Source organism: Ailuropoda melanoleuca, chromosome 6 (genome assembly GCF_002007445.2).
Source record: "Ailuropoda melanoleuca isolate Jingjing chromosome 6, ASM200744v2, whole genome shotgun sequence".
In the NCBI taxonomy this organism is placed as follows: Eukaryota; Metazoa; Chordata; class Mammalia; order Carnivora; family Ursidae; genus Ailuropoda; species Ailuropoda melanoleuca.
Genome location: NC_048223.1, coordinates 95,000,613 through 95,025,482, shown reverse-complemented (window position 1 = coordinate 95,025,482; position 24,870 = coordinate 95,000,613). Strand labels below are relative to the sequence as shown.

Genomic DNA, 24,870 nt, shown 5'->3' with positions numbered 1-24,870 from the left:
ACTTTATAACCATTACCAGATCAAAAAAAAAATAGCTCTGCCACAATCCTAGAAGATCCCATATGCTCCTTCTCAGTGACAAGCCACTCTCCTTTCCCCTAGAGGTAATCACTTTACTGACTTTCATGGCAATCTCTTTCTTACTTTTCTTATGCCTTTATCACCTAAGTTTGCAACCCATGTACTTTTTTTTTTTCTTAAAGATTTATTTATTTGACAGAGAGAGAGACAGCCAGCGAGAGAGGGAACACAAGCAGGGGGAGTGGGAGAGGAAGAAGCAGGCTCCCAGTGGAGAAGCCTGATATGGGGCTCGATCCCAGAACGCCAGGATCACGCCCTGAGCCAAAGGCAGACATTTAATGACTGAGCTACCCAGGTGCCCCTGTATCACATGTACTTTTAACTATTTTTGAACTTCATAAAAAATAAACCTTATGTTAAAAATTAATATATTGTTGTGTTTCTACTTTGTTCATTTTTTGTAGTATCATCATCACCACTATCATCCAGTTAACATATTTACTCTACCAATGATGAATATTTGAGTGGTCTTAGACTACTACAAATAATGCTATGATAAATATTCTTGAAGATATGTCTTGGTTCATGTGTATGAATTTCTGTAGGCTATATATCTAGGATGAATTTGCTGAGTTATTGGGATGGGAATCTTCAACTTCAGCAGGCATAGCTGAACTTTTTTTTATAGAAGCTATCCAACTTATGGTCATAGTTTGCGGTAGGAATCTAAAATGGTACGGTTACTTTGGAAAACAGTGGCAATTTCTCAAAAAGTTCAACATCATATGACCCAGTAATTCCATTTCTAGATATCTGCTCAAAAGAAATAAAAACAGGGGCGCCTGGGTGGCACAGCGGTTAAGCGTCTGCCTTCGGCTCAGGGCGTGATCCCGGTGTTGTGGGATCGAGCCCCACATCAGGCTCTTCCGCTATGAGCCTGCTTCTTCCTCTCCCATTCCCCCTGCTTGTGTTCCCTCTCTCGCTGGCTGTCTCTATCTCTGTCAAATAAATAAATAAAATCTTTAAAAAAATAAAAAAATAAAAAAAAATAAAAACATATACCCACACAAAGACTTGTAAGTGCATGTTCATCATAGCATTACTTGTGATAGTCAAAAGGTGGTAATAATCCAAAAGTCCATCAACTGGTGAGTGGATAAACAAAATGTGGTACATTCACACAATGGAATACTATTTGGCCAAAAAAGAGAAGTACTGATACTAAAACATGGATCAACTGTGTATCTACTTATTTCCTTTATTATAAAAATCCCATCGAAATATTTTAAGCAGTTTGGTGGCAGGGTCCTGGTCCTTCCCTTGCTTCAAGCTGCTTTTATTTCCTGTACTGGCCACATATTTTATTTCTGGCCCATGAATATACTCCAAAATTCTCCAACCAACCTTCTAGTCTGCTTTCTCCACACTCCCACAGACACTTCATTTGCTTTTTACACTTTCTTTTACCATCTCTCACATTTACCTTTCATGTAAACGTTGGCACAGATTCTTTACCTAGATGTTACCAGGGATACTTAGGAACAGTAATTCTGTTTCTAGAATAGCATCAATAAATGATCATTCTTTTAGGAATGATAGTTTTACTTAAAACCCTATGTTAAAAACATATATATATATATATATATATATCCATACGTACATATATATCTCTCTCTCTCTCTCTCTCTCTCTCTCTCTATATATATATATATATATATATATATCTCCATATATATCTCCATCCATTAAAGTATAAGATTCCTAGTGCTTGGAAAAATAAACATATTCACGATTTTTTTAACCTGACATTGTTTTAAAAGAGTTACAATTATTACAGATGAAGTTATAGAAAACATTAAGTCTGTAAAACAAGTATTTCAACTTACCTCAAGTGGCATGAGTCTAATTAGTGTTGCAAAGCACTGTGTAGCCATGAATCTTACGCTGTCTGTCTGATCACTCATTCTTCCCAACACAGGCACAACTAAAAGGACAATATATGGAACAATACCAACATCCAGTTGTTCCATTACACCTGAGTAAGTTATTAAGGAAATTTCCAAACTGTTCTGAGGTAAATGTTTTCACAAACTGATATATCAAGATTTTAACTTCTAAAATGGTTCTCCATTTTCTCATCTATATCATGAGGGAATAGACTGTCCCTTGAAATCTATGATTCAATTATAACAGCATTTGTAAACTGTTCCTCCTTTGTAAATACTATGTAACTTTCTCTTGATTAAGTCTATAAAATTAGGTTTTTCACCTGAAAGAGGACGGAGGAAGTTTTAATCAGGTTTTTCTCACAGTGAAATTCTTGCAAGTTGCTAGAATTCCAGTACCAAAATAAAATGAGTAACACTGCAAGCAAGGGAGAATTCAATGTCACTCAAAGATTAATTCCAAATATCCAACTAGGATCTGGACAATCATCAACTGGACACAGCTGGGCCCAGTAAGTTCAGTCCTCCTGCAATCCAAAGCATTTCTGAACCAGAGTTTCTACTGATTTAATCTCCACCCATATTTCTTACTCTTAGAAATATCTTTCAGATACTTCAAGTTAAAGAATGTCAATGGATGCTGTACCCATAGCAAAAAGCATGCCTGTATATTTCTAGTTATTTAGTACAGTTAGTCATTTTCCACCCACATAATGAACGTTGAAAGTATAGTATGTTTATAAAATACAGACTACATAGAGTGTCTGATTAGTACTAATACAACACTGATTATAAACCAATAGATCAGTTATTAGAAATACATTTCATAAAGTACCTAAAATTATTTTTGCCTATTAAAAAAGATCTCTTAAAATTAAGAGTTCTTCAAACTCTCCGTGTAAAAATTTTCAAAATAAAATGTAAATACATTTTAATGTATTTATAATGTAATATAAAGATACTTCAAAATAAGATATAACAAAGTAGTTTTCTTTTTGGAATAAGACAAGTTATGTATGAATATTTAAATGAATTAATGAATTTTATTTTAGTCATCCTTAAATAAAATGAACATAATTTCTAAAGTTTGTAAAAATAAAAAAGGATACATGCAAGTGCTTCAATTGCACCCTCTTGTTTGATATTGTCATCAATTGCTCCCAGCCATGGAAGAACCTTCTCCAAAAAAATATTCATTGTTTCCATGGTAGCTATTTTGCTCATGACGCCTACACAACGAGCAGCCATGTGCCTCACTGCAGTGCTGGGATACTGAAGGCACGTATAAAGATGAGGCAAATGCTGTACCAACTAAAAGAAAAAGTTTAAGACAATCAGAATATTCATTAGGGGATCTACTGTTTAAAATATAACTATTATAGCCCATACTCAGAGGATCTTGATATTCTAAATGACTAAATCCAAGAATATCTCCAATTACCTCAACCATTATTGCCAAACATCCTCAATAAAAAATTAATCTAAACCCAACCTAAGGTACTGAAACTCTTTTTAAAATTAAAGGTGCATAACTTCTCCTCTGTTCCTTTTCTCTTAAGGCATCAGGGTGCACATCAAAAGGTACCTGTAAGATCCTCCTGAGGTTGCAGAAATGACACAACACCAGTCCCCTCCCAGTTTGGTAGCTCTGGCTTAGGTTTAGGTACATATGCTTTTTTGTTTTTTGGTTTTTTTTCAAGTAAGCTCTACACCCAATGTGGGGCTTGAACTCATGACCCCAAGATCAAGAGTCACATGCTCTTCTAACTGAGCCAGCCTGGCACCCCTAGATATATACTTTCTATTCACTGGGTTGAGTGATCCTGATCTTGCTCTAGGCACCATCCTTTGGTAGCTATTTCCCACTTTCAGTTCCTGGCTTACCATAGGCATTATGATCACAAGAACATGATATATCTCATTAATAAATGCCTACTGCATGGAGTACCAGGATTAATCTTAATGAGAGTCAGGTCCATGCTGACCTTACAGCTCAGACGAATGTTAAGCTGATCACAGAAGGGTGAGAGCACACAGATGGATTCTGCCCTTCTCTAATGATAAATCAGCAAAATTTAACAAGTAAAAAGATGTAACTTCATTACTATATATAAACAGAAAAGGGCTGCTCTTTTTCTTCTAGATTCACCCTTTTCTGTTAGATATGAATAGGGAATTGGAGCTAGCACACATAACAGCACTATAAATTGCAGAGTTCTTACTGCAGTTACATGGAAAGAATACTGCTTCCTTCTATGGAAAAACCAGATATTTAACTCTCTAGTCTATTTTTCTCCTCCCTCGGTCACAATTTTTTTTTTTAAAGAAATATTTAATAGTCAAAAAAACACAAACCAGTGTTCTTTCTTTGTCACTGACTAGCTTCATCTCAGGCAGGTAACTTCCTCTACCTCTACCTTTACACTTATCTTAGGAAGAAGTGTTATTACCTGTGCTCTTCCTTTCTTGGAGCTGTATTACTAAATATGGCATAAATTAACAGGGCTGTAACTTTCTTTCCGTTTACACCTGGCTTCTGTGTCATCAGAGCCCTGTCCCCACTGCTCCATATTCAAAGCTCTCAAAGTGAGTTTTCTAACATTCATGCACCCAACTCTGCCACAAAGCCCACAAGAAATGTGCTGTCGGGGGCGCCTGGGTGGCACAGCGCTTAAGCATCTGCCTTTGGCTCAGGGCGTGATCCCGGCGTTATGGGATCGAGCCCCACATCAGGCTCCTCCACTATGAGCCTGCTTCTTCCTCTCCCGCTCCCCCTGCTTGTGCTCCCTCTCTCGCTGGCTGTCTCTATCTCTGTCAAATAAATAAATAAAATCTTTAAAAAAAAGAAAAAAAAGAAAAAAGAAATGTGCTGTCAATAAAGGACTCTAGTTATACCACATAAAAGAAAATGCAATTACTAGGGATGACACCAAAGTTATACATTTTAAGCCTTAAGACTTTTTAATAAAATCACTTGTTTTATTAGAAGAAAACTACACTTGCATTAGTTAGTTACCAAGGGATGAAGCTCAGAATCCATTGAGGCTGCTGCTGTTTCAAAAACTTGCAGAGAATTCACCAATTCTTGGGCAGGACCATCTCCCTTTTCCAAGAGGGACTTTCCATCTATTAAAATATATTGATTTAAGTGTGTATCACCTTGCAAATAATTTTTCAAAGTCCAACTCAGAAAAATATGTACACACCAAAATTATTTATGTCAATTGTATTCCTCAGTGGACCAACCATAGCGTCCCAGAGGTGTGGCAACTTCACTGCCATTTCACTACCAAAATGCTTCACTATAGTCGTCAAGGCAAATTCAGCTCCTCTTCGCTGTACCAGGTAAGGCTTCTGGGCCTAAAATGAAATGTTAGTTAATAAGAGAGTTTAAAAAAAAAAAAGTATAATGGATTTGAAATTTTATTAACAGAATTTAAAAGTCACCATTTAAGAATTCATGGTGTTACCATTAACCAATTAAGCAACTATAAACATATTTATCACTATAAATGTCTTTTAATAATTAAATTTACATGGGCATAAAACCCCACACTAGATTTTTCCATCAAAAGTAAAATACTTCTTTGGAGCTGAAAAGTAAGGAAAAGAAGAATATGCAGTTTCTAGAGGTAGTTCTAAGTGATGGTTCTTTACCTTCTCCCTGCCCCAAAGAAACTTACCAGCCAGGGAGAAAATAAGGAGATAAAACAATCTGTCCTTATATTTTTATTCACTTAAAGAATACAATAAAAGCATCTGTTTAATCTAATTACAAGATTAATAACCTCTTACTTGTCAATAATTTCATTGTAATACAAAAAAACTGTCCCTCCAGAAAGATGCATACATTTTTACAATTATTTTTTAAGTAAAGGAAGAACTATGTAAAACATAGATATAAATTCCAAAATCACAGTAAAGTTTTTATTAAAATTATTATGGGAAGAATAGGATCAGAGAAAAAAACTCATTCATAGAATATTTTAAAAGAAATACAGATAAGAAAGTGATTTTTATTTAAAAGAAACTTAAAATATTCATATTTTACAGAAATATATTAGACACACATCTTTTAGCATTGATAGTTTATGCTGAACTCAGGTAAGTTTCTATGTCATGCTAACCAAAGGAGCTTCCTAGAGCATCATTCCACCGTTAATACTATGACTATAAACATTTCAAAAAACACTTTTTAATTGTCCTTAAAGAAGACTGTACTGTAGACAAGTAGACCACTGAAACAGAAAAGAAAGCCCAAACAGATACTCACCTATATGAAGCATGACATATAACAGAGATGCCATTTTAAGTCAGGGAGGAAAGGATTCAACAGTGGATAACTAACTGTTCATATGGAAAAATATATTTAGATCCCTACCTCATATCACACATTTAATAAATTCCAGGCTGACTAAAAGCCAAGCAGGTGATAATTATTTAACACCTATAAACTAAGTACCAACAGAAATTTGAAGAAGTTTGCAGTTTTTCTGGATCATGTTGTGCGGGTAACTACACAAGATTAATTCCAGTTCTATCACTTAAAAATATAAAAATATAATAATGGAGGCTCATATGACAATTTAGCTCTCAATCTATAAGGTATTTGTTTAAAATTCAGAGTAGGGGCGCCTGGGTGGCACAGCGGTTAAGCGTCTGCCTTCGGCTCAGGGCGTGATCCCGGCGTTGTGGGATCGAGCCCCACATCAGGCTCCTCTGCTGTGAGCCTGCTTCTTCCTCTCCCACTCCCCCCTTGTGTTCCCTCTCTCACTGGCTGTCTCTATCTCTGTCAAATAAATAAATAAAATCTTTAAAAAAAAAAAAAATAAAATAAAATTCAGAGTAGTCAGAAAAACCCAAAACAACTATTTACCTCATCAAGTTCAACAAGGATATTTCCACTACTTCCTGCAGGAAGATCTGCTATTTGCGCTTTTACTGCTTTGGGGGTAGGACCTCGCCTACTTGTGATAGCAAAAGCAGCTTTCTGATGCCTGTAGAGTGTAATTATACCTCTGTGTTTGGTGACCGTATGGTGCATACCATCTTTTTCGGAGTTGGATCCTAAAAGGAAGAAAGTTAAATAACTTTTTAAGAGTAATATAGGTGCCCAAATACTTCCTGCTCCAAAAGTGATATGACATATTTTTAAAACTATGTTTTTCAGTCTCAATTTTTATAAGCCAATGACATTTTCTTTAGCCAATGAAATGGTAACAAAATAGTCATTTACAACATTAAATGTTTTGATATTTGCATAGGACCATACTTAATATAAAATTGTAGAATCATGTTAACAAGAACTATAACATGCAAGAATGATTTTGACTGAAGTACAATAATTTTAGAAAAATGAATGCTTCTAGGCATAAAAAAAAACAATAAAAAACACTGCAAGCAAGTTCTAAAAGAGATGTCCACAGTCACCATAAATTCAGAAATATCAACCACTGTAAAATATTACTGGATCAAATAACACTAGGGGTTGGCGGTAGGGGAGGGAGGGAGATATATGATATGATATATTATATATTACAGTTTTAAGATGAGGATATTCAAAATGCCACTTTCCTCCTTTGTTTGTTCATGTTTTTTTAAGACCTACACTGCACCAAAGTTGTAAATCTATTACAATTTGAATAATTTGCTTTTCCAAAATCTTATAAACAAAAAATAAATCATATAGGACTAAGGCATGTAAAGAAACATCGGTCCTTGATACTAGCCTGCAGAGAGCAATTCTTATTTTCCAGGTGAAATCAGAATGGCTATACATTATTTGCTAAAGGTAATAAGAGTTCACTTATAAGACATGCACTAAATTAGAGAAACCTAAGTTTTATAGGAAGAATTTTTATTCAACATTTGATACATTAAGTTTTCTAGCCCCATAAACAGTAAAACTTTATAATGATGGTCTGGAAAGAGAGGGCAAGGGTTAACAACGGTTTCATAGATTTCAGTCATCTTATATGAAATATCAGGTCTTTCAGGTCCTTTATGAATAGTCTGAGTTTAGACAGTTGTTATTTGATTACCAACATGCAAAATGGGAAAAAGCTCACACACAAACTGGATCTATGCTTAAATGATACCTACAGTAAATGAGAACAAATTTAAATGGCTAATTCTCTACTCCAAATGTAGGTTTAGATATATACCTTTAGAATTGTCCTGGCCGCTTTGTGTTGGTACTGGACATGTGACACAAGGAGTTAGATATGGGTCCACACAAAGTGAACTACAGAGGTTTTTAATAATTTTTGAATTGGGGCAGGGTGTCCTTGTTGTACACTGCTGAAGCAGCTTTGCTATGCACTGAGCTGCATAGTTTTGCACTAGTGTATTCTCTTCTTTTTTAATTGTCTCCATTAAAGGCTTTATGATAGGATTTAATTTCTCTGGAAGCTGCTGCAAACTCACAACTGCACATGCAGCAAAAGTATGCACTCTCAACTGCAGCACTTGCCACTCCTGGTTGGTCTCTGTAACTGTCATGTGGACTTGCTGTCGTTTACTATCTAACTGCTGTAACACTTGAGGATTTAAATTGAAAGACGATGTGACTTCATTAAAAACAGTAGTGACCTATTAAAAAAGAGAAATAAAAAATCATTGACATCAATCCCAAATAGTCTGTAAACTAAAGGGCAACAGCAAGCTTTGTTTCAATTATAAGTTTCACAACATCTAGTATTATTTTAGTATTCAGTACACGAAATAAACGTCTAAAATCTCCCAACTTTGAACTTTAATCTGACTTAACATTAGCACTGTATTCTTTAAGACAGTCTTCATGCAGCACCATCACAATACCACTGACTACATTGCCTGTTATGTCACATACCCGAAACTAATTAACACTGGTGTGTCAACTACATGCACACACACACAGAGTCTACTGAGATGAACAAAATTATCTATCCTTTAAACATATCCAGTAACTTTAAGAGAAAATTACACGGAATGCCGACACAATAGTTTGGTGAAATGAGAAACCTATCAGCAAATATAAACTAACTTAATTAAGGAATACCAAATCTCACAAACTTCCTTTCAGGGAAAATATTCTCAATTTAAAAACTTTTCGGACAGCCATTGCTAAGTGGCTAAGTGTTGCTAACTGGATTATTTTCATTCTTTCTTTCACCTCCCTTCTCATAAAAATGCCCGGAAGTGGGGGGGGGCATAAAAAAGGGAAAGAAACTAGTGCAATAGTCATGAATATTTTACTTACCAAGAGCTGCCTAAAGCTGTAACCCTGTGACATCAGACTATTTTACAAGCCACATTAAATGACTGCTCAATACATCTTTAACAATTTTGAGATATAATTCACATATAATACATCCATTTAAAGTATATAATTCAATGATTTTTATTCTATTCACAGAGTTATACAACCATCACAATTTTAGAACATTTCCATCATCCATAATATAAAATTCATACCAATTAGCAATCATTCCTCATTTCTTTCCAGCCGTATGCAACCACTTACATATTTTCTATCTTTATAGATTTGCCTATTCTGGACATTTCATAAGAATGTACTAATACATGTAATCTCTTGTGACTGGTTTCTTTCATCTAGCATAATGCTTTCAAGGTTCATCAGTGCTGTAGTAATGAATATGGTTATTTCTTTTTTTTTTATAGTTTTTTCTTAAGATGTTATTTACTTATTTGTCAGAGAGCGGGAGAGAAAGAGGACAAGCAGGGGGAGCGGCAGGCACAGGGGGAAGCAGGCTTCCTGCTGAGCAAGGAGCCTGATGTGGGACTCGATCCCAGGACCCTGGAATCATGACCGGAGGTGAAGGCAGATGCTTATCCAACTGAGCCACCCAGGCATCCTGAATGTGGTACTTCTTTTCCTTTTCTTGCCAAATAATATCCCCCACTATATGGCTATATACCACACTGTATTCATCCGTTCGTTAGTTGAAGAACACTTCCACCCTTTAGCTATTATATTGAATAATGATTCTATGAAGATTTATGTATAAGTTTTTATTTGTGTGAGCATGTTTTTTTAATTACCATCTAAAGATTGTGTGACGGCTTATGTAACAAAAATAGTCTTCTTGTTTGACAGGTAACTGTAATCATATAGAGGCTGTATAAATAGATGCACTCTGATGAATATTAGAGAAGACTGTAACACTGAAGAACTTTTTTTTTTTTTAATGGAAAACCTAATTTTTCAGCCTTACAAATAATTCTATTATGGACAAGACTGATAATACTGGCCTCCTATTATGAAAAAACAAAACAGGCACACATTAAGATCTCCTTTTATCATTATAAAATATGAAACTCTTTAAATTGAGTTATATCTGCTTGACCTTGTCCATTTACTCACCACAAAGAAACACATTCACATACCAGCTTATACTTTCCATTTCATTTTGAGTTCTGCATAAGATTGATCAGAAACGGGATTTCACTGCTAAAAGTCTGAGAACATTGTCCTAAATATACTATGCTTCTGTGAATTTTCAATGATTCTAAGCTAAGGAAAAGTTTTCCAATCACCCCAAATTCATTAATTCATTCACTCACTCAACAAGTATCTGTTGATGAATACTAAAAGATGAGTAAGACCCAATGGCTTCATACACTCAAAAAATGTAGAAACTAATATGGGAGAAAGATACATAAGTAAACAAGACAGTGTAACAGATAATCTAGCTAAGTGCAAGTTACTGTGGGACACAATGGGTTGCTTAATTCTTCTCAGAGGATAAGATTAGCGGAGGTTTGCCAGACTAGGTTAACACTTGTGATTTTTATTTTTATTTTTCTTAAAGATTTTATTTGAGAGAGAGAGGGAGAGAGTGTGTACGCGCAAGCAGGGAAAGGGGGCAGAGGGAGAGGGAAAGTAGATCAAGCAAACTCTATGCCGAGCTCAGAACTGGGCGTGGGGCTCCATCTCACAACTGTAATATCACGCACGACCTGAGCCGAAACCAAGAGTTGGATGCTCAGCCAACTGAGCCACCCGGGTGCCCCTTGTGATGGGTTCTTAAAGAATGGGTTAAGTCTGGAGTTGTGAGACATCTTGGCAAATAGAGTGAGGTGGTGAGTGGAAAACAAGTCACTGTCCAGGGAACTGAGAACAGATGATCATGGCATGAGCATGAGTATAGGGTACAGATGGAGGAATGTTAAAAGATGAACCTGGGATAAACACAGAGGGTTGAGGGCAGGGAATTCCTGACAAAAGAAATAGCTCAGACTCAGAAGTGAGAATGAGGCACAGGAAGTGAGTGAGCGTGGTACACTTCTGCAAGAAAAAAGCCAACTATGCTGAAGGGGAGGAAGTTTGAGAAATAATGAAAAGAAAAAGAGATGAGGAATTTAGAGAAGGTGTGAAAAGAAAGAAAGAAAAAGCTATAATCAAGGAAAATAAAAATAATGTTTTTGGGCAGGGGAGGGATGCCTTTAGAGTGGAACTAAAGGACTTTACAAGTCTGGCACAACATGTGAGATGAAATGGACCAGAGACTGCCTGGAGCTTTAGAGATGAGTCAGGACCTAGTCATAAAGTACTAAGTCCCTTGACCAGGTTGTGGCAATGAAAACAGAAAAAAGATAAACATATGAGGCTTTCTGAAAGGAAATGGTAGCAAGATTTACAACTGTAAAAGGCAAACTGAAAAAGGCAATTTATTGCTAAAGAAATTCCAGTTTTGGTTGTGTTAATAAGCTAAAGTGACAGTGAGCTATCCAACTAAAAATCCCTAATAGAAGAACTTAAAGAGATCAAGAGAAGATAGCATAGCACAAGGATAAGAACTAAATTGTGAGAATGGTGACAAAGAAAGATCTTAGGGAAATGCTTTTATTGGCAGGTAAGAGAAAAATAGGGAGTCAATGGAAAGATTAATAAAGTAGTGGCTCTTAGCCAAGACTAAGACTAATCTTTTAAAATTGCTTTTCCTGGGGAAGGAAGGAAGGAAGGAAGGAAGGAAGGAAGGAAGGAAGGAAGGAAGGAAGATAATATAATATAATATAAAATAATATAATATAATATAAAATTGCCCTTCCCGGGTAGGGAGGTGGGTGAAGGAAGGAAGGAAGGAAGGGAAGAAAAGAAAGAAAAAGAAAAGAAAAGAAAAGAAAAGAAAAGAAAAGAAAGAAAGAAAGAAATATAATATAATATAATATAATATAATATAATATAATATAATATAATATAATATAAAATTGCCCTTCCCGGGTAGGGAGGTGGGTGAAATAGGTGATGGGGACTAAGGAGTGCACTTGTCGTGATGAACACCGGGTGATGTACAGAATTGTTGAATCACTATATTGTAAATCTGAAACTAATGTAACACCATATGTTAACTGCAATTAAAATAAAAACTTTTTTTAAGTGAGCCAAGACTAGTATTTTTATTTGCCAGTACTTTTAGGTCAGATATAATTTACAAAGAATGATTTGCACATAATTTAAGGAGAACAAAAGTGTAAAATTTGTTGATACACCCATGTAACTACCAGTCCCATCAAAATACAGAACATTTTCATTCTCCAGAAACTTATGCCCCTTTTTAGTCAACGCCTCCCCCTACCTGCTTAAGAACTAACCAGTTTTCCAATTTCTAACCCTATAGGTTAATTTTGCCTTTGTAGAACATCATATAAATGGAATCTCACAGTATTTATACTTGTATGCGGGCATAAAATAAAAACTTTAAATTAAATAGCCCTTCCCTCAATACTTTCTTCCTGATATTCTGATGTGCTTGGTCAAGACCACTGGACTAATTAAGTTGATGAAACAGAACAGTTTCACTGAAGAGTAAGAGTAAGAGGTTTGAATAAGAAAAGCTTGAAGAAGGGGTCATTTGATAGCTTTACTTTTATTTAAAGATTTCATTTATTTATTTTAAAGACAGAGAGCTCCGGCGCACGAATAGGGGGAGGGGCAGAAGGAGAGGGAGAAGCAGACTCCGTGCTGAGCACAGAGCCCAAAGTGGGGCTGGGTCCCACAACCCTGAGATCATGACCTTAGCTGAAATCAAGAGTTGGACACTTAACCGACTGAGAAACCCAGGTGCCCCTGATAGTTTTAAAAAGAAAACGTTTCCATACAAAAGCAAAAAAACAAACAAAAAGCCACACATAAAAACCACCAAAAACCAAGCGGGACTATATCAAAACGAAAAAGCAGAGGTGCCTGGGTGGTTCAGTCAGTTAAATGTCTGCCTTTGGCCCAGGTCATGATCCTGGGGTCCTGGGATGGAGCCTCCGCAGCCTCAGCAGGGAGTCTGCTTCTCCCTCTCCCCCCACTCATGCACCTGTGCACGCTTTCTCTCTCTGTCTCAAATAAATAAATAAAATCTTTAAAAGGGGCGGGGGGAGGCGTGCCAGGGTGGCTCAGTCAGTTAATTGTCTGCCTTCGGCTTGAGTCATGATCCCAGAGTCCTGGGATTGAGCCCCATGTCAGGCTCCCTGCGTATCAGGAAGTCTGCTTCTCCCCCTCCCTCTGCTCCCTCTTTCTCTCTCTCTCTCTCTCTCTCTAATAAATAAAATCTTTAAAAAATAAATTTAAAAAAAACTAAAAAGCTTCTGCACAGGAAGAAAACCACCAACAAAATGAAAAGGCAACCTACTGAATGGGAGAAGATATTTGCAAATCATAAATTTGATAAGGAATTAATATGTAAAATATATAAAGAACTCATGTAACTCAATAACAAAACAAAAACAATCTGATTTAAAAATGGGCCGATGGGGACGCCTGGGTGGCTGAGTCAGTTAAGCATCTGCCTTTGGCTCAGGTCATGAACCCAGGGTCCTGGGATCAAGTTCCACACTGGGCTCCCTACTCACTGAGTAGGGAGCCTGCTTCTCTCTCTGCCTGCCGCTCCCCATCCTTCTGCTCTCTCTCTCTCTCTGACAAATAATCTTAAAAGGGGGGGGGCAGATGACCTGAATAAATATTTTTCCAGAGAAGACATACAGATGGCCAATAGGTACATGAAAAGATGCTCAATATCACACGCATCACCAGGGAAATGCAAATAAAACCACGATGAGATAACATTTCACACCTACCGGAATGGCTTATCAAGAAGACAAGAAATAACAAGTGTTGGCAAGGATGTGGAAAAAGGGAACCCTTGTGCACCGTTAGTGGGAATGTAAATTGGTGCAGCTACTATGGAAAACAGTATGGAGGTTCCTCAAAAAATTAAAAATAGTACTACCATATTATCCAGCAGTGCCGCTTCCGGCTATTTGAAGCAAATGAAAACACTAACTTGAAAAGATATATGCACCCTTCTGTTCACTACGGCATCATTCACAATAGCAAGATACAGAAACAATCTAAGTGTTCATGGATGGATGAATGGATAAAGAAGATGCAGTATATATCCACAATGGAATACTACTTAGCCATAAAAGAGAATGAAATTTTCCATCTGTGACAACATGCATAGGCCTTCCTTAAGGGCATTCTGCTAAGTGAAATACATCAGAGAAAGACAAATACCTTATGATTTCACTTACATGTGTAATCTAAAAAACACATGAACAAACAAAGGTAATAGGTACAGAACGTAGACTGGTAGCTGCCCAGAAGGGAGGGAGGTTTGGAGGAGGAGGGCAAAATGCATGAAGGAGATTAAGAGGTACAAACTTCTAGTTATAAAATAAATAAGTTACGGAAATGTAATGTACAGCATGATGACCATACTCAATAATATTACACTGCATATTTGGAAGTTGCTAAGACAGTAAACCTTAAAAGTTTTCATCGTAAGAAAAATAAAATAAAAAAATAAAATTCCCTCAGTATGTAGGGAAGACAGACTGAAATTTGAGATTTCATTGCAAGGCAAAAAAAAAAAAAAGAAGAAGAAGAAGAAGAGGGGAAATGGATAAATTATAGAACAGCAACAATCAGAAAACAACTTTATCAACAACTCAAAAAAAAAGCAATTTTAACTTTTTCTCATAGGTAAGAACAAAAAATTTCAACTATTTAATTTTCTAATTAGAAAAGGGGTAAGAAATGAAGACTGCTCTTTCACAGAAACCAACACAAATGAAGTGACTGAGTTTCTGATCCTGTAACTCAAAAAAGGAAGAACTCATTCACACCTAAGTTCAAGAACCTACTAAGTACAAAGCTACAGTCATCAAGATATTGGTGATGGCATCAGAGACAAATAGACTGACTAGAGTACAGATACAGATCTACACTTAAACTTCAACAAATGTTTGACAAAGGTGCCAAAGCAACCTAATGGGGAATGGAAAATCTTTTCAATAAATGATGCTAGAAAAAATGGTTATCTTTATGAAAAACAATTCAATTTGTACTTTGCACTATAAACATTAGTTCAATATGGATGACAACTCTAAATACAAAAGCTAAAACCGCAAAGCTTTAGAAGAAAAATGTAGGTGAATACCTTCACAACTTGGAGAAAAGGTACTTTAGGTCAAAGAACACAATAACCATAAAAGAAAACAACTGATAAATTAGACTTCATCAAAATTAAAAATATCTGCTCATCTAAAGACAATTAAGAAAATGAAAAGGCAAGCCACATACAGGGAGAAAATATTCAGAAAGCATCTATCTTACAAAGGACTGGTATTCTAGGATACATTAAAAAAAAAATTCCTAGGAGCGCTTGGGTGGCTCAGTTGGTTAAGCGTCCAACTCTTGGTTTCGGCTCAGGTCATAATCTCAGGGTTGTGAGATCAAGCCCAGTGTCAGGCTCCATGCTCAGCATGGAGTCTGTTAAGATTCTCTCTCCCTCTCCCTCTGCCCTTCCTGGCTCACGTTCTCTCTCTCTAATAAATAAATCTTTAAAAAAAAAAAAAAAGAAAGAAAAGAAACAATTCCTATAGCACAATAATAAAAAGACAACTTAATTAAAAATTACAAAAAATTTGAACAGACATTTCAGAAAGGAAGATCTACAAATGGTCAGTAAGACATAAAAGTGTTTGAACATATTAGTCATCAAGGAAACACAAAGTAAAACCACACCAAATGCTGGTGATGATGCCGAATAACTAGAACTCACACATATTGTCAGTTAGAAGGCAAAATGGTAGAGCCACTTTGGGAAAAGGTCTGCAGTTTTTTATAAAATTAAATAAACACCTACCCTATGACCCAGCAATTCTACTCATACATATTTATCCAAGAGAAATAAAAACATAGGTCTACAAAAAGACTTGTATAAGCATGTTTATAGCAACTCTGTTCATAACAGCCAAAAACTTGGAACAGCCCAAATGTTCATCAACAGAAGAGCTTATCTGTGGTGTATTTATACAATGGAATAAAGCTAATCAATAAAAAACAATGAGTCATTGATACACATAACAATGTGGATGCATTTTAAAAACATCATGCTGAAAAAAAACCTTATACCAAACAGCACATAGTGTATGATTCCAATTATATGAAATTCTAGAATTGGCAAAAGTAATCTATGGTGGAGGAAAAATCAGAACAATGGTTACTTGTGGGCAGGGATAGGCAGGGATTGACTGCAAAGTGGTGATGGTGTATCTATAACTTGATGGGTTTGAGTTTCACAGGTATACACATCTGTTAAAATTCATCAAATAGTTTAAGATTTGTGTACTTCATAGTTAATAAATTTTACCTCACAAAAGAGCAAAAAACAAATACTGAATTTTAGTTAAAGATATATACATCCTGAAGTGTACTGATATCTGCAACTTACTTAGAAATGCATCAAAAAAATAAGACGGACTGATGGCTGGATAAGTAGATAGCTGCATATATATGTGATAAAGGAAATTTAGTAAAATGTTAACTATGCAATCTAGGTGGTGAGTATATGAATGCTCACTGTATAATTCTCTTCTTACCTTTTCTTTATGTTTGAATATTTTCATTGTAAGTTGAGAGGGGATGAGAAACACTCAGGAACTTATATAGAAGCAGTTTTTTCTATACTCTGACAGTTTTAATTTTTTTTTTTAAGGTTTTTATTTATTTGAGAGAGAGAGCCCTTGCACAGGCAGAGGGTGGGACAGAGGGAGAGGGAAAGAATCTCAAGCAGATCACACGCTGAGTGCAGAGCCTCATACAGGGGTGACCTCAGGACCCTGAGATCATGACATGAGCCGAAACCAAGAGTCGGACCCTTAACCAACTGAGTCACTTAGGTGCCCCTCTACTCTGCCTGTTTTAAGCAAAACTGAGAAAGGACCAAAAAATGGAACAGCTTTCTCTGATAAAGGTACACTGGTTTGTTAGAATCTGAGATTTAAAGAAAATTCCTTCCCCATCCTCTAAGTTCAAAAAAAGTCAATACAATGACTTTTCTATAGGGTATGAGTGGCAGCCTATCAGGCCATGGACAGATTCAACAAATTAGTGTTTTTGTGGTAAACATCACATGACAAATTTTTAATCTTTATTTCATGCTCAGTCTAAAATTAAGAAAGTCACTTCTTGGGGCTCCTGGGTGGCTCAGCCAGTTAAGCGTCTGCCTTCAGCTCAGGTCATGATCCCAGAGTCCTGGGATCGAGCCCCGAGTCAGGCTCCCTGCTCCAGGGGGAGCCTGCTTCTCCCTCTGCCTGCTGCTCCCCTTGCTTGTACACACACACTCTCTCTCTGTCTAATAAATAAATAAAATCTTTAAAAAAAAAAAAACCCTTAAAAAAAAAAAAAGAAAGTCACTTCTTTACTCACCAGGTCATTAGCTTGATCTATTGTAAAAACACTGTTGTTTACTCTATTACCAAGTTCAATATGTGCATCAGCTAATGATGAAATAAGCTGTTTACACTCATTCTGCATTCGCGTGAATGGAACGGCAATTTCATCATAATACAAATGTTCTGAAAGGATATCAAGTAAACGTGGCTGCACAGCTAGGGTAACAGCTTTACACTCCTAAAATATAACAGACAAAAAATACTCAGGGCAAATATATAAACATAATTCTAGAGATACATACATCTTCACTTGCAAACTATAAAGTTCTAAATTCCTATTCATTTTGAATCTATGTTCTGTTACCTCCCAGAACAACATCGTTAGTTGCACAGAGAAAAGGTATCACACCCAAACTACTCTAAAATTTTAATATAAATGACTTCAGAACATGCACATGGAACTATTACAATTCGATTAAATTTTGCACCTAATTACTCTTACTTCACTCAGAATTTATACCAAGTTTACATACATATAGCACAGACTTAAAAATATATAACTGTAAAAAGAAATCAGTCAGAAAAGAACACTTAGCATGCACTAAAAATGTTATTTGAAAACTCATTATTTTATTAGACTTCTTAACAGTTGAACCCATAGCTTCACATGCCATACTGTAAAAATGGATATATAATTTAAAAGCTACTTACCTGCCCCCAAATTTAACTAACCCTTCCCACTCTCTCTGGTTGTTGCCTGCCCCAACCAGAGGGGGAATGGCCTCAGTGGTGAGCCATGAGGGGTTCTGTGGGATCTGGGTGATCAGCCTGGGCTTCACAGAGTAAGTCCAGAGAAGCTCTGTGAGGGTCCAGAAACCGAACTGTCAACACTTGCTGCTGAGTCTGAGAGGCACAAAAACACAGCATCACTGCCTCTCCAGCACACCGAGTCCTGCCTAAAAACAGATGAGCCTTGCTTCTTTCCAGAGGCAAAGCTGGGGTCTCAGTTGCAACAGAGCATGGCTCAATTACTTTTAGACATAGCTTATAGCTTTGACAAACTGCTAAGAGGCAGTAACAAGAAACTCTCACAGCAAGTGCAGACAGTTAAATTTCCAGAATTCCAGTTAATGGAATAAACAAAGCCAGCAGGAAGTTTCTTTGATTTACAGCAGTCAGTCTTACACAAAATCACACATCTTATTAGAAGTTAAAGGTTAAAGGGGCTGCAAGGAATGGCTTATTTGAAAACATGAAGATTTTCATTTAAATGTGGAGGTTTTATTCTTCCTGTGACCCAAAATTCTGCCCTTGCTACTACTCATACAAATGGATTTCTATTACTCAAAGCCTCTTATCTTTTGTAGTTTTCAGGAACATCTCAGATATAAAGGAACGAATGACCAACAGTGTCTGGACTGCTTCCATACATACACATGTGTTTTTAGGAGGGGCATTTCTTAACAGACTGTAGTATCAAGAGCAAACATTAAGTACGGTCATAGCTCGTAGTCTCAGGTACCAGACTAAGGGTCATAAGAAAAAGTATAAGGTTAAAAGCAAATGGAAGAGAAACAATGTTTCACCTTATATAATTTTGAATACTTTTCTGTAACTGTTGGGTTTTTAAACAGGGAAATTTTTTTTCTGTTTGTAAAATATAATGAAAATAATCCTAACAGCTAATGGAAATTGGTTTACTTATTTTGTCTTCATTACTTTCTGGGCAAAATCTTACCTTTTGCAAAGCAGCCCATTCACAGATTACCAAAGCAACGCTAATTCTCTGTAAAGCAGATTTGGAGTTCAAATGGAAGAGTAGTAACTGGCCAAGGGATTCAGCTGGTTTAATTTCCTGGGTTACCACATTTACACCTGGATCACAAATACAGCAACAAAGCGCTCCTAACAATCTACAAAGGAGAAAAAAGAAGTTACTACAGAAATTAAAGTTTCCCTTCTTGAAGCTACAACTTTTCCCAACAGACATAACTCCTATTTTAACTTCATAAGAAGACAGAAATCTTATTTAAAACTTCAAGAAAGTGAAAAATATTTTTCTTACACCTTTTCTTACTCTGTAACTAGTATGCTGGAGGAAGTACTGACAAAGACATTAGAAGAATATTTTGGTTAAAAAGCTTCTGAATTTTTGTATACTCACTTGGCTGCCATGATTCTGGCCCGCATAACCACAAAATCCCTAGTGGAGGGGTCTTCCATGATGGTGTCTGCACCTGCAATGTATTCCTGAAGGACTTCTTTCGTTTGGCTTTGGCCTTGGCGTACCTTACCACCTGTTTTTTCCTAGAGGGAAAGAGGAGAAAAAAACAAGTAAAAATTAATCATTAAAATTTAATAGGCAAGTCTCCTCTATACACAAAAATACTCCGATTTGTTCTCCCAGTAAAATACATTCTTCTCACAAAATTTAAATGGATAAAAATTATTATGCATTTGTAAAGGTCCTCATAAAGTAATAATTTCTCCATACAGTAAATTAATTAAATCACAATTAAAGCAATACAAATTTCTTGCATGGTTACTGTATTAATAATTAGAGCTGAACATACAAATACATTATGTCCCTCTACACTTACCTTGGCTCTAGCTTTTACTTCTAACAACATATTTAAATCAATAGGTAAATGAGAAGGCTGCATCATTAAGCAAAGCCAAGCACCCATCCATGGACAAGCAGCTGCTACCACATATTGAACTGAAGCTTTGCTCAACAGTTCCATCCAAACCTACACAGTGAAAGAGAAACATGAAAACTGAACCAATTTTCCCAGTGAGGGCTAATAAAACCTAATACTCATTTTTAGAGATACTGAATTGGGGAAAAAAAAAAAAGTAGGAAATAGCACAGATGAATTTTAAAAGTCAATATAAAGGCTTATTTTTAAATATTGCTTGATAGGGTTGTACACTAAAAAATACACAAAGTTTTAAAGAGAGGAACAGAAAGAATTTCAATATTCTGTGAAAATCACTTAAAATGTGAGATATTCATAACAATAAAAGTTGTCAAAATTTCAGTTATTGAAATCTTTTGCATATATCATAGGCTTGATACTAATGCAGCCCTATATTCAACACACACACTTCAGGGGCGCCCAGGTGGCTCAGCTGGCTAAGTGTCTGCCTTCGGCTCAGGTCATGATCTCGGGGTCCTGGGATTGAGCCCCACATCAGGCTCCCTGCTCAGCGGGGAATCTGCTTCTCCCTCTCCTTCTGCCCCTCCTGCCCCACTCGTGCTCTAATTAATAAATAAAACCTTAAAAAAAAAAAACACACATGCACACACACTTCAAGATATAATAGCTCCTGACAAATATCTTCTGCTAAAGTTAGAGGTAGTAATATCCTAGTATAAACTAAGAACAATTTAAGTCTTGATTCATGATCTTACTCAATAAGGTACCATTCTTGATGCCTAACATTAAACGTAACTAAAAACAAATAGAAATAATACCACTTCAGCTGCCTCAGAGGCAATAATTCAAGACTGAATTACAACAGTACCATTTCCCTTCATAAACATTATTAAATATATCAAATGGCTCTTCTTTAAAGATTCTAACACATATGACCAATCTTGCTAAAGGTAGAAAGTCTAAATCTAAACCGCAACAATCAGACTTTATCTATTACCAATGAATCCCGAAAGATACTTTGCAGAATCAATAACCATAGGGATAAACAGCAAAATAAGTGATAGAGAAAAACAGCCTTTTCTTCATTTTATTTTCTGTATTGAGGCTATCAGAAAGTGCTTTAAACACTTGCCTAGTAGACTTAACTATTATACTCCATAAGAAGCCTATTTCCTTTTCTCATAGATCTCTACACTTTTCAAATGTCTTGACTTCCAATTTCTTAAAATCTTTGACCAACAATTATGTACAGCAATTATGAAAAATTTTAAAAATCTACAATGTTACCAAGGAAAAGAGTACAGATATATTCAATGTGTACCTTGTGAATGAGATCCAGAATTTCCTGGCTGCTTTCTAAAACACAAAACTGAAAAATGTGTCGCAGCATATCAGGCAGGATAGGTATAAGCCAAGATGAAGAGTTCTGAAAACAAAAACAGCATCAAATCTATAATACAAAATTCTTACGTGTTAGCTTATTTGAAGAGCTACAAGTCAAATAATACCATGAAAAGATGGTATGGCTTTATCAAAAAGGTTTGACTGGGTGATAAATTTTTATAAGATTTTGGAGCAACAGTATCATATTTGTTATTCCAATGGTTTAAAGAAATTAAATATCATAAGAACTAGTATTATTAAAATGCAGATTCTCTAGTAGTATTGCATAAAGTCTGCTTAGTAGAAAATACAAGATAAAGCTGGGAAAACAGCTGAAGGCCAAATTCACTTCACCTGGACAACTGTGCAAGCATCTCCTTTTCCATGTGGTTGCAAAAAGTAATAGGGCTTTAGTTCACCATTAGTATTATCTTTTAAAAAAATCATAAGGTATAATCTGGCCCATCCAGGGCCAATCTGTCTCTTGCAGATCTGAAAGTTGGCCCACTTATTTTCACTAATTTTGCACCTGTCTTCCAGGAGTCAATGATTTAGGCAGGAAATCTAATGCTGTTGCTTTGTATTTATAGGTTTATTTAATTAGATTGGTGCGGGAAACACAGTACAGTGAAGACTGCATTATTATTTTTCAGTCCTTTAGAAGATTATCCTCCTTCGAATTCCTCTCTCCAGAACTTTTTAAAAAAGTAGTTAACAGACTTTTAGTATGCTACTAACTAGGACTCTACTTATCAAAAATAGCCCCCCTAATCTTAGGGAATATCTACAAAGTATTGATGACCATTTAGCATTAGTCTAGCACAGTGTAACTAAAATAAAGAAAAATTCCTACCACAGTCTGTTTACTTCACCAAGTTTAAGTTAACTATAATCAGGAACACTATTACTCAAGTTATAAGTGAATTCAAGCATTACAAGGGCTTTTGAAAAAAATTGTTTGGTCTGTGTTAAATAATTAACAGAGTAATTATTGGCACTTCATGTTAGTGCTAAACATAGTCCCCAACATTTTTGTAGTGAGTATCAGATGGCGGGGGGGGGGATTTGTGGGAATTACTGAGGAAAATGACTGATGGTTATGGAGTGTGCCACTGATGGGGTACTTTCTCCCCAGTTGCTTTATTAAGATTGATGTTCCTTGCTGTGTTCTGCCTTTCTGGAATGCAGAGTAAAGAGAATTGATGGCAAATGGAAATAGGACTACCAGACCGTTCACTGTACCAGACAATCAAGGTGAAACTTCTAGCCATCTATACTCCCTCACACTCTACACTCCAGCCAATTTCCTTTTGCTTCCTCTTTAGTGCCATTATGCTCTCTCTTGCTTCCAGAGCTTCACATGCTGCTCCTTCCTGACCCTGTTCTTAACCTGCTTAAAGTCTATTCATCCTTCAGCTTAATCTTTACTTTTAGCAGGCAGGGTACCTTCCCTGACCTTCCTACTTTCCCTAGCTAGGATCCAACAGCATCGTCTACTTCCCCTACCAAATACTTACCTCATTATGTTATTAGAGCTTGTCTAGTTGTCTGTGTTTCTCCTTTCTTGTTTAGTTTCCTGTTTTAAGCTCTATAGAAGGGCAGAGACCTTGTCTCTTACTGATCAGTATCTAAAGAATTGCAAGCACAGAGTAGGCACTAAAATATTTGTTGAATAAATTCATATTTCTTATAGGAAATGGTCCCATGTCACAGAGAGTAGTTAGTAATATGTGAAATTTCTCACAATTGTAGTTGGTAATAAATCCCTAATTTGCAAAATTGACAGGGTAAGCTCTTATCAGTACCCTTTTGCTACACCCCTTCTTTTATCTTCCCACAAAATGGTTAGATGTGGAAAAAAGCAGCAGTCTGAGCATCACTCCCATGAACACCTAATTCCTGCCTGTAGGCAAATTCATCATCGCTTCTTATCTCCGTATGGAATGATTTTGGGTTGCAGGGGAGGAGATTTGGAAAGAAGCTACAACAAAGTGATGAATCACATCGAGTTCTTTCATTAATTTGGTCTGAAATCCCATTTTGGCCCAGTGCCAAAAGACACACACACACACACACACACACACACACACACACACACCAAACTCTATTTACATAATTTATAATGCCCTGTTCTAGTCATTTGTCCAATCAATACTAACTGAAAGTCAGCTAAATATTTAACCTTTGCTCTTGCCTTTTAATACCTTTGTAAAATCTGGCCAATACCTAATTATGCTAATGTTCTCTAATGCCAATCTTAGTTAAATGTAATTTTTTTGGTCTTTCTTTCCCTCTCTACATATGAATATGAAAATTTTTACATCCTAGATCCTTAGATTCCAACTCAATCTCATATATATCTTCATGCTAAATATAAGTTTCATGCTAAAGCTTGCCTTTCAAACAAGTCAATGATGCATGTAACTGAAATTTTGGAATGACTCATAAAGGGGCTGTGATGCAAGTGGAACGGAAAAGTTGACCCAGTCAGCAGAACAAAAGATTAATGTCCAACATATTTTTCTAGATTGAGGAGTCAAGTTCTACCTGTAACACTTACCGGTAACCATGCTAGTTACTCTAGATAGTCCAGTAAAGTAGTTCACTGATAGACATACAGACCCATAGATATATTCTTATATGTATAAACACAGTCACAGGCTAAAGAGACAATACAGAAAGGAAAATCAAACAGTAAATTCCTTCACTTTGATTGCCAAACTGCCAGTTTAACAAAAAAAGTTACACCTTGATTTTATGTCCTTACCAAATGAAACTAGTTTGGTTTTGCTTAAAAGTTCTCATTTCACGCTCCCTAAGAAGCCAGGCTTGCCAATACTTTCACATGTTAACATCACAGATGCTATGGTATATCACAGAGAAGTCTAATGGTAATAAGATTTCATAAATAACTGTATTAACTGTCATTTTATTTAAGGATATTTTAGAAATGTACATGCCTGCATACATACTCATGATGGGATAAATTTTAAGATTATGGACATTTTTGTTATAAAATCTTCCGGTTTCATAAAGCAAAACAAAACAAAAAAATTACTGAAGATAATCAGAATACTTTCAAGGAAATAAAGGCATCAGTCTTTAAGGGCTATTGATGCACTGAGCTACAGCCAGGTTTAGCCCCAACATTGTAGTTATTGAGAGGAAAGGGTTGAGAAGTTAGAAAA

The 24,870-nt window shown here is 36.1% G+C and overlaps 1 protein-coding gene across 3 annotated transcripts in view; it reads right to left on the bottom strand.

Annotated features, from left to right (window-relative positions):
• Nucleotides 1-24,870, bottom strand: part of BTAF1 (B-TFIID TATA-box binding protein associated factor 1) — a 117,979-nt gene that overhangs the window by 29,827 nt on the left and 63,282 nt on the right. For all 3 annotated transcript variants that reach the window (XM_034662944.1, XM_034662945.1, XM_034662946.1), the window contains 11 exons: nucleotides 21,621-21,725; nucleotides 20,240-20,389; nucleotides 19,804-19,946; nucleotides 19,378-19,552; nucleotides 17,674-17,877; nucleotides 8,132-8,558; nucleotides 6,844-7,034; nucleotides 5,174-5,327; nucleotides 4,984-5,093; nucleotides 3,077-3,278; nucleotides 1,908-2,056 (listed from right to left, as the gene is read on the bottom strand). In XM_034662944.1, coding sequence (XP_034518835.1) covers nucleotides 1,908-2,056; nucleotides 3,077-3,278; nucleotides 4,984-5,093; nucleotides 5,174-5,327; nucleotides 6,844-7,034; nucleotides 8,132-8,558; nucleotides 17,674-17,877; nucleotides 19,378-19,552; nucleotides 19,804-19,946; nucleotides 20,240-20,389; nucleotides 21,621-21,725 — 2,010 coding nt within the window. The remainder of the gene's footprint in view (nucleotides 1-1,907; nucleotides 2,057-3,076; nucleotides 3,279-4,983; nucleotides 5,094-5,173; nucleotides 5,328-6,843; nucleotides 7,035-8,131; nucleotides 8,559-17,673; nucleotides 17,878-19,377; nucleotides 19,553-19,803; nucleotides 19,947-20,239; nucleotides 20,390-21,620; nucleotides 21,726-24,870) is intronic.